General features: G+C 38.3%; 1 protein-coding gene across 1 annotated transcript; it reads right to left on the bottom strand.

Moving 5' to 3' along the window:
* Positions 1-502: 502 nt before the first annotated feature.
* On the bottom strand, positions 503-10776 carry LOC139712027 (ubiquitin carboxyl-terminal hydrolase isozyme L5-like). The gene is made up of 11 exons (XM_071623867.1): positions 10693-10776; positions 9001-9067; positions 8477-8582; positions 7201-7326; positions 5525-5586; positions 4872-5002; positions 4186-4249; positions 3608-3722; positions 2038-2154; positions 915-1013; positions 503-568 (listed from the first exon to the last, which is right to left on the bottom strand). Exons 1-11 carry the CDS (start codon positions 10769-10771, stop codon positions 503-505), a joined length of 1032 nt encoding a protein of 343 aa, XP_071479968.1. The 5' UTR covers positions 10772-10776.
* Between the last annotated feature and the right edge of the window lie 518 nt (positions 10777-11294).

Here is an 11294-nt window from a genome sequence, read left to right as displayed (position 1 = left end):
TCATACACTCTCTCAGCTAAACGAGTGATTTTAGACAAAATAATAAGCCTGTGCAGCTTTCTCCAAGCAATTCTATTCTCTGTCAAATCCTTAATTCCACACACAGGAATTTTTATGGTCTATGATGATACCAAAGAAATATTTCGGCAGTATCAAGGCAGGCAGTCACATGTACAGTACAGAGAGGCCTAGGGGCCCCTGCAACTCAGAACTGCACTCTGGAATGTTCTGTCTGCCATAGACAAAATATTATTGGTGGCATTTTTAAAATTTGAATTAGAAAATAAAATGATTCTGGTGTTCAAAGACGTATTACGTGATATTTGACATATACCTTAGATTTACCTTATTCATTGTTTGCGTTTTGACTTTCAAACTGATTTGACGTACGGACAAATCTGATGACGCCATCAAGAATTCATAGTCGTCTTCGACACTGAAACATGGACTACACTGCACCTCCTTGGGGGGCGAGTATGTGGCAAGGTGCCGTAGCTAGCATCTATCTTGCTTCCGGCGCCTTCTTCTGTTTTTCCTTCTCTTGTTTCGCCAGAGCCTTCTCTTTCGCCTGCAAAATGATGGAGAAATTGAGCAAAACAGAATAACAATGACGCATCAGTGAGTAGGTGTAATGATTATAAGGCATATCACTCACAACTTCTTTCCAAAACTTGTTGGAGACCAGTCTAGAGTGTACTTGGGCAAGTGTCTATGGGAAATGTGTGCTACAGCAAAATTGGCATTGGCATTCTAACCAGCAAACATATTGTCTTCTATCATCATGGCCTGTTTACACCTTCCAATCATCATAACACAAGCACGGGATTAAATTTCAGTCCGGAGGAAGACTGTACACAATCCACACTATTGTAACTTCCATTTTTATTGGTAAGCTTTGCTACAGGGAGACATACCTGTTGCACTAAAGGCACTAATTCCCCTTTGCTGGCCAACACCTTCAGCAGTTCCATGATCAGCGGCAAGTAGTTGTGTTTTCGCCGAATGTTCTCGGTCTGCCAAACAGAATGATCGAAAATTCCTTTATCACAGACCAGCACATTTCTAGAGTGGCTACAGTCCAAATAAATTTATAAATCATATTATAATTATGGTCAATACAATACAGATCAAAGTATTCTAGCCTCATTAACAGCCAGTCAAAATACTGGAATCATACCTGGTACGGTGTGACTGTTTGCGATAAAACAATTTTGATCTCTGAGGATTATACACATGATTGCATTACAACCAATCACTGTCTAGTATCGGGCAGATCATTTAATTATACTGTATACCAGATACCTGACCCGTGCATCACAAGGCTAACGAAAAGTTGGAAAACGAAAATTTACATACTGACTCAAAATGAATGAAATGGGTCAGCTGAGTGATTTTTTAAAAGATATTTTCTGCATAAGTAATTCTTTTCCTGTATGATTCTGAAATTTGGAATCATAAAATGAATGGAAATTGTCTTTATTGCAATATAATTTCTGGAACAGTTTTTGTTGGCCTGATGTAGGCCTTCTCATATTTGCACATTTGGAGCATGAGAACCCTTTACACACTCTTCGCTTTCAGCTCACAATAACTTTTAAAAGGTGATGCTCCTGCATTGAAAATTGGTATTAGACGTGAATGGAATGTATTTAATGCATACATAGTGCTTGCTAAGGATTTTCACACTGTTTTTTGTTCTATTCATTGCACGGGGTAACGCTGGGTGAAAATAAGCACTTGAATGGACCCTAAACGTCCAAGCACTTTCCTAGACGGTGTACTTTCTTTTCATTATTTTGATGGCTTGAGAAAGTCCACTTCTATTGAGTTATGGGTGTTTTTGAGGCTTAAAGTCTGCTCTTTCGGAATCTGCCCTAAACTTTAAACTCAATATATGGCAACTTTATGGTAGTTTTGCTATGCAGGATTCATATATTAATATACATTATCTTTCATAATTATATTTCTACATGCAATCATACATACATGCATACAATGTACATATTCTTCTTCTTGTCTTCTGAACAAATACTTCACCTTGAATAACTTTATCTTTCGGTCCTCCTCCTCAACCAGCAATTGATATTTGCTCAGCTCTGATTGGATGGCTGCGGCAGACAAGGGACTGGATTGGTTGGTTTCCATCAGCTCACCCTGTTTAAACATATATCAAAATATATGAACAAAGTCTAGACAAAGGATATGTCAAATTTTTTTTTTCTATTAATGAACACTTATCTTCCCCCTTTTTTTCTAAATACATACTGTATAAGACACAGACACACACACACACATGAAACTACATATGGAATACTGAGATTGAAACAGGATAAATTTCAATGCAGAGGTGATAGAAAGGCAGAAGTATAGATTAGAATAAAAACTGCAGACCTTACAACCACATGTAATGAAGAGGAGAGAATGCTTCCACAAATTTTGCTTACGATCAACAGCCTTCTCATGCTAGAGTAACAAGGTTTGCAAATTCTTGCTCAATAGCCTTTACAACTTCAATGACAACAATTATACATAGCCTTTAGAGTTGTGCTTGCACATTAGCTTATTCAAAGGCCCCCTGACATTCAATCCTTGTCCTATGTCCATGACGACTTCTGCTGATATGTGTATGTCTTCACATCACATAATCAGGAAGCATATTTATTGCAATGTACATAAGATATTATAATCACTCAATTTTTCATTTTTCTGCACCCATTAAGCTCCACCCCAGGAAAGTCTTTCTTGCCTTGTGATGTCATAAACAGTAACAAAGTCAGCTGAAATAAGCATAACAATACCTTATGGCATCAACCTTTTTCAACCACAGGCCCACTTTAGCTCTTAAAATCTTTAAGAGGCCAAGTCAGATAAAATAACTGTCTTTTTTTAATTTCATTTTTTAGACAACATCGCGGCCCACCTGAGAGAGCTTCATGGCCCGTCGGTTGAGTAGCACAGCCATATGGTATGCACCTAGACATAACCATGTTTACCAGCTCACAATAGCAAGACAATTTTCATACAACACACACCTTTTCTCGACTTGCTCTCAAGCCTGGAACACATAATGGATGTAAGGAGACCTTTATAGGACAGATTCCACCAAAGGCAGTGATACATGGTACATGGGGGACACAACATTTGCTCCAGCGACAATTGCTCCAGTCTTATTTTCTCCAAGGACTTATAAGGGTTGGGGTAAAGGTTGTGATAGGGTTTTAGATTTAGCTTGATGTGAGGATTAGGGTTAGGGTTAGGGTTATGTTTGTGGATAGAATTTATGTTTGGCTTAGCATGCAGATATTTCATAAGAGCAATTGTCACGGGAGCAAATTAATGTCATGGATCCATTTCTGTAATGTATTCAAATTTTATGCATACTTTGTTGAGGTTTGCCCTACCTACACTAACAACTGATGAATTCAACTGAATTCCTGCTCAAGAAACTTTAGTTGGATGGATCAGGTTAATAAACTGGTTTGTTACTACACTGTATGCATAGAAACATCAATGAATTTTATTACATTACAGAAATGGTCTGTGAGTTGTGGTTGACTTGCATGGCATGATGTCACACAAACAGTGCATTCAATGAACATGGCCTCACTTGACTTTCCAGCGTTTTGAGTTGTTCCTGCAGCCGGCTGATCTCTTTCTCGTAGATCATCCGCCTGTCCGAGATCAACGCCATCAGGTTGAAATGGATCTCATTAGCGCTGTACCTGTGTGGTTTATGCAGTGATGAAAGTTGATTTCCACATGGTGCCATACATGTCACATATCCAACTCTTTTAATGTATTCAAGTACAAGGCATTACCATTGCAACAAAAAATGGTTACAACAAAATTCATTACAATAAAGTAAAAATTAAGGTCCAAAATCTATTGTCAATAAAGTCTGTGGTGCAAAATTCCCTTTGGCTAAATGAAATTTCAAGATACTGAAAGAAAACTGCTGCTTCCGAGGACTTAATTAATCACATTCGTCGTCTGTAGCTTCAAAGTAACTCACTACTAGATCTCTAGGGGGAAAAACAGCCATGCATTCTAAAGTACACATGTCAACTAGCCCATCATTGTAACATCTTTATAGTATAGCCATGTTCAAGAGATCTGATTTCGAGTCAAATTTCCAAAACTATCCTGTTGTCAGCCACGCAAAGAATGTTGTCAGACTTTTCTCACCTCCTTATTCTCTCCTCGATGACAGGTTTCACAGTTTTCAGCCAGTCGTCATCATCAGCCTTGCCTGCAAAACAATGCATCCAGTGCTAGGTTGAGATATATACCTCCAACATCATCAGAATTGTTTACATTGGTGTCAGAAAAATTCCTTAAGTTAAAGCTCTAGAAGTCTCACATGGCCTCCATGGAAAAAGTTTAACTAATGATCTGTATACCACGATATTACATAAATTGCACTAATCTGATCACACTGAACATCTAAGTAAGCTATATGTATGAGATCGAAGGTATTAACCCATTGAGGACGGGCTGATTTTGCTACAACACACATTTCCCATAGACACTTGCCCGAGTTTACACAGGACTCGTCCTCAACAGGTTAACAAATACACAGTGTAACCACAACTAAAAGTACACCCTGGATTGTGTAAAATTATAAACACCAAGACAAGCAGGATGTTGATTCATAGAAAATTGAATTTCATGCGAAACTTTGACTAAGAACCAGAATTCATACCCAAGTGGCAATGATATCAATATTTACAAGTAAACTTACAAGTATGGATTTCCTTAAACACACAAGTTGACAGTAATGCAATTCTATCTGAAAGCAAAAACAGGAGAAAACTGAAGTACAATAGGATAGAAATGTACAGAAATGCACCGGGTGACTAATGACTTCTTACCAAGGTCAACAGGCCCATCCTTCAGTCCATCAAGTTCGTAAAGCCTGCCGTCAATCGGCATGTAGCTAACAAAATGGTACACGTCGTCGTCTTTGTTAGCTAGCCTTGCATCGAACTCAAACATCTGTTGCCTGTTGGAAAAGAATGATAAGGAGAAAGTAGCAAGTAAATGTCACATTCACACACTGACAACAAAGACAAACATGCATTATCTAGATCTACACACACATATGCTTTTCAAAGTGACACTTCTTTACATTGAACAGTTTTTGGCCGTGAAAACACTGGCACATATCAAATTCAAGTACTTTCATCTGCTCAATCACGGCATCACTTGGAACTGCTTATCTGGATCTTGACTAACCTTGTGAACATCTAGTACACATGTTTTCTTATCTGTTGTCAAACATACATTCACAATGAAAGATGAAATGGAGAAGGAAGAGATATTACAAATCAGAAATCAAAACAGAGAAAGCTGCTAAAATACAAAGTTCTATATAGCATCAAAGAGACACCAATTTTATTCCTGATTTCGACCATTTCAGGTATGTAAATTGTACAAGTCTAATATCTCTTGCCTCGCCGAAGATGCCCACAATCAATAGGTTGATTCCAAAGAAGACAAACAATTTTTAGAAATCCAATCTCACCTTGCAAAACTATTGTGAACTTGTTTGATTACTTCTGAATTGCTGATTGTAAGGCCTTTCATCTGAGGAGGAAACAAGCAAACAAGAATATACATGTTTTCATGTAAATTGCAAACTTTGTAATTCGGTGATAATTGTTGCATACAGTTGTACATAACGAAAGTGCAATTCTATTCAATACTCAGGATGACTAACGCAATAAAATAACACAATTGCTAAACTAGATATATCGCTACGGCTACTGATATGCCTCCGCCATAATGCATGGTTCTCCTAATAGGTCTATAGTACAATGTCTTGACAATGTGTGATGACAGTTTCACACAATTGGCAAAATATTAAAATGACAGGTTTGACACAGATGTGCTGAATGTTCACTTTCCTAGAACTAGGTTCAATTGGATGAATGATTAAAATGTCAGAGTGCAGGTATTTGGGGAACTGATGATTTTTACTTGACTTTTGACCCTTTTATAAGTTTATGCATTGAGTAATTTTCAAGGTATTGAGAAAAAGTATAATTTACGTATCAAATGGGAAAATAGCATTATCTAAACCTGGCCTTTGACCTTTGACCTCACAGTTCCAAAGAGAATCACTGTTAGGTTGAACATGCATAAATATGTTCATAATGATACCTTGAGTTACTTTCGAGATCTGGAGGAAAAAGTGCAATTTAGCACTTTCACTTGACCTTTGACCTTTTGACCTTTGACCTTTTGGCAAGAAACTTCCCCAAAAATATATATTGGGTAATAAATGCCATACATCAAGTTTAAAAAAAAAAACCCTTCAGGCATATTGCATTTTAAGGAAAGTAGTGATATTTTGAGAAGTTGACCTTGACCTTTGACCCCGACCTTTGACCCATGACCCCCAACTTCCCTAGATAATCACTGCCCATCAGTACAAGCATATATACTAAGTTCCATGAAGATACCTTGAACCATTTGCGAGATATGGTGAAAAACATGAAATTTCAATCTTTTTTTCACAAAATAACCTGTGACCTTTGACCTTTGACCCTGTGACCCTAAAATCCACACAAAGTATTATCCCCCAAGGATATACCCTCATACCAAGTTTGATGTAAAACCATCACACGGTTCTTGAGATATCGACAAAAACAAAACGGGACGGACGGACGTACGGACGTACGGACGTACGGACGTACGGACGGACGGACGGACGACCCGAAAACATAATGCCTCCGGCCACTTCGTTGCGGAGGCATAATAAAAAAATTAAAAATGATAAAAGTTTCGCTCTACTGGGACGTACGACTAGAAAGTTATAGATTTTGAATTTTCTCTTTAATTTCAGCAGGGTTGATCATAATAATAGCCACAGCAATCATTTGCTAATTGGAGGACATGTTGTCCTATAAAGCTTCCCATTTATCTGGACACTTTAATATCTCCACTAAATTTGCCAGCTTGATATGAAAGAATGATAAGTTAATCAGCAATAAAGCAAACATATCATTATACAGAAATCTTGATGTTGTCTTGCATGCATTATGTTTGTTTTGTTGTTGTGTTTTATTCATTTTTAAACTTATTGATTCATCTGTTTTCTTTTTCTTTTTTTTAAAATACTAATCCCTTATTACACATATTCAATTTTATATTATCGACATTGTTTAGTTGTTTTAAGTCTGGGGATTTCATACTCACAGTTGGATCAAAGCTTGCAGTGAATTCTTTGAATTCTTTGAGCTGATTTCCAAGAGAAACGTCACTGTGGCGGCAATTCATTAGCACACTGAGGATAGCCTGGGTGGCGCATGCATTGTTTATGACCTGTAGTCAAAATACAATAAAGCCATGTGTAAGCAAGACACTCCACATTAAATACATCAATGATTTCATATACCTCACAGTCTCAAGTTTTAACCCATTGAGGACAGACTGATTTTGCTAAAACATGCATTTCCCATAGTCACCTGCCCGAGTATACTCGGGACTTTTCCTCAACTAGATTTATAAGAACCAGTCTCTCGGGTTGTACAGACATTAAATCGTATACAGAAGTACATAGGAGGGCTAAAATGTCTGGTAGTCTTTACATCAGTTGGGAAGGCTTTCTTTCCACTAATGCTTGCATACAGTAGTGTTTGACCACACAGGGTACAACAGCTTGTTGATAAAACCAGACAATGCATTTATGGTACATTGTGACATGGCTGTATACCATACATGTGTGTACATACTTCGAGTTCAAAAAGATCAAGGCCTACCTGCCTTGGATTGCCTGTATTATGTACTGTTGTGTAATGATACTCAAATCTATTACTACCCCCGTCCATTCCACCATACCATCACATTTATCTCCTGACCTCCAAGTCATTGACCTCTACGCACACATACATGTACCTCCCTATCTCCATTGAGTCACTGTGACCTCTATCATCCCTTGAGTATACCACTAGAATGTTAGAATGATTCCATTCTTCCCCAACAGTATCAGACAACATCCAGCCCAAAATTCCCATCTTAATATAGGCCCAAGTATAATCAAACCACAATTTACGACCAGGTTGAGTCAACCACAAACATCCTGTCCCACCCCAATTTGTTATTTGGAATTGATGTCGAGTCTAACCCCCCTAAAAACTAGTCACACCTTTGTTTCCGTAACAACTAAAAGTTTTACCCAATTGAAAACATTTCTGTAGATCAAGACTCCATCCCATTCATCCCTTCATTGTATGTCAACCAGTTGTCTATATTTGCTGTATCTTGTGAATTGTTAGATTCAAGAGACTTGGAATAAGACACTTGGAATTTGACACTTGGAGTGAGAGAACATATCACAAAAGACCTCTCCAATACAACACAATTTGAAATATATCCAATGTGTGTCACAAGCCATTTGTTCAGCGTACCTTATAAAATCCCGATACTAATGCATAACAGTAAACAAATTTGCAGCACAAAGTGTGCATTTTACCTGTTTTGCAAAGAATATTTCATCCAGCCTCCTATCCTGAACTATGGTGCCTGAAGATTCTATTCCAGGCTGCCACTTGAACAGGAATACAAGTCCATGAACTGGCCTGTAATTTAAAATGACAAACACATCAATTCATAGAACTTTGGAATTATAACGACCAGAGCTCTATTTCCACTGATTATTGAACATGCTGCATTTTAACCAAAGCAACAGAATTCCAGTTACTCTACAGCAACATTACTGATCACTGAATCTACTGATATTCATAAAATTGAAAACTCTGGAAAATACGCCTCCCATTCAAGAGATGCACAATATATGCTCTCAATGGTGGGTAATTGCTAACTTCTTCCCTTGCAAAAGTTATGCTACTCTAAGTGGCTCAATGGTTCTTGACCATGGATTTAACCACACCTAAAATATTACTTACAAATCTTGATTAACAAAACATCATGGTTGCAAAAAGATGGCATATACAGTTTCAATTTATCCCCACAATCTACTGATGACAAGATACTTACTTCAATTTTTCAAGAGCTGTTTGATCATCGAGTGTCCATATCTCTTCTACTTGCATTCCAGTTACTCCTAAAGTTGACATGATAAAGGAGATATACATTTTTATACAGGCTTCAACTTACATGCACCACACATGCAAAACATTTAACTTCAACAAACCAATCTTCGTTACTCTCCTTCATTGAGAAGTCCAGTGATAATGATATCAGACCTGCAGACTACCAGTTTTTACCACAGCATGACACAAACCATACAGGGTGTACATACACCCTTAGAATCTCAGCTCAATCAAGTGAATCAAAAATGAATGAACCCACATAAACCCCCATGTCCATTTTGTATACAATACATAAACTGCTGGGATTTGATCCATTTGTCTGGTGTCTGGCATGTGCCTGACGAGATAGATATAGATGTGTAGATCTACTGGTTAGTTAATTACTGAATAAAATGAAAACTAAGTATGAAATCTTTGAAGGCTTCCATGGCAGTAGAACATTGGGTGGTAGAAGGCTTAACGGTGCACCATGTATTCTTTCTAGGGTATGTGTTTGGCCCGGAAAAGGGCCTACCCAGTCCCAATGTTTCAGCAAGCATGTTCTCGCCATTCTCAATGTTCCCTTGAGAACGGCGAGAACATGCTTGATGAAGCGTCAGGACTGGGTAGGCTCTTTTCAGGGCCAAACACATATCACATATCCTAGAAAGAATATGTGGTGCACCGTTAAGCCTTCTACCACCCAAAACAAAGTATGTCTAAACAATTAGTCAGTTTCCATCCCTAATTAACAAACCTATAATAATACATCATCATCATTAATACTCATAGCTAAACACTCCAGCCAGGTTTGGGTTTGATTTGATACTGCACTCAATGCCCAGGTGCCAGCTGGTGTTACTGTTGGGCCTATCACATTCACAGTAATTTTGATCTTGTCGTCTTGGTTGCTTGGAGACAGTTTTGGTCAATTGCTTTTACAAGTCTTGTGGTTTGGACACGATAGGCAACTGTCTTGAAGTTGAAGCTGGAGAGAAAAGGCAGAGCCACTGAACTGTGGTGAATGTCAGGACAGAGGTGCATTTGTGGTTATTGCATGCCATGCCATACATAACTTATGCCTTAGTTATGGCCCCAACCAGAGAGCCATAGAGTCGTAATAGACTCTATCTTATATAATCGAATATCGATATCTCAAATCCGCATCTGTTCTCGGTATCAAACTCTGACTCCTGAGCATATTTCTTACTTCCATATGTTGACTCATCATGCTGCTTTAACAACTTACAAATTCATCCCGCCCGATTTTGTGATTTAGTCATGTATATTAGTAATTTTTGCCTGACATTCTACCCGTGTAACCAATGCTGTGTGGTGTTAGCGTGGTTTTAGTGTCCCCATAATATGGCATGCACGGCTCATCCAGCTGTTCTACCAAGCTGGTCTTCTTGCTCGGTTCCTGCCCGGGCGGGCGGGACGGGCACGGGGTCACTCTCCATGGCCCGAGGCTCCTCGCGGGTGTCGAAATCCGCAAACGTCCCATCGCACGGCATGACTTGAGATGGTTCATGCAAACTGATGTGTCATCACATCATTGATTTCTATCTATGTGAACAATATTGAAGGTATATACAATAACAACTCAAATAAATAATACTGTCCGCCCAAGAGGATAACATCTCATCAGTTGTCTTACCAAAGCCCCGTATTAGCTCTGTAAACACTCCTGGATCACTCTCAATGAGGCACCAGTCGCCAGCCGAACCACCCGCCATGATGAAGCGCTATGGTAGTGTCACATGAATAATTTGAAAGGAAATTAGAAGTGCAACAAACAAGAAGGAACTGTAGGGCCGACGTGTCTTAGAGAGTAATAAGGAGACAAACCTCGAAAAAAAAAAAAACAACAACAACAACAACAACAAAACTCGGCTTTCACTGAATATAGGGTAAATTTTTGTCGAAACGGACCATTCAGGTGTATTTTGGATGTTTTCACTGTATGTGTCTTGATCGTGCCTCAATAATATTGTTGCACCAAATCTTAATTTCACATACGGATGACGGCATCTACAGTATACTGCTTGTTTTAACATCACGAGGTGTTTTTTTTTTTTGTTACCTAGGTACTCATGTTTTTATCGATTATCATGATTTAAAACAAATAACATAACACTCAGATGTAAAGTAACAACTTAGATTACAAGAACAAAGGGTGTTGTTTTTTTATTTTTTACAAAACTGTGAACAAATTAAATCATACCATCCTGTTTTAGAGACCCTTTCGCTCAACAAGAG

The sequence above is a fragment of the Diadema antillarum genome, unplaced genomic scaffold (genome assembly GCF_040938485.1).
Source record: "Diadema antillarum isolate AM-2024a unplaced genomic scaffold, OU_Dant_1.0 seq00001751_RagTag, whole genome shotgun sequence".
Classification (NCBI taxonomy): domain Eukaryota; kingdom Metazoa; phylum Echinodermata; class Echinoidea; order Diadematoida; family Diadematidae; genus Diadema; species Diadema antillarum.
The sequence above is the reverse complement of the archived record's forward strand: the minus strand, read 5'-3'. Positions and strand labels throughout refer to the sequence as shown.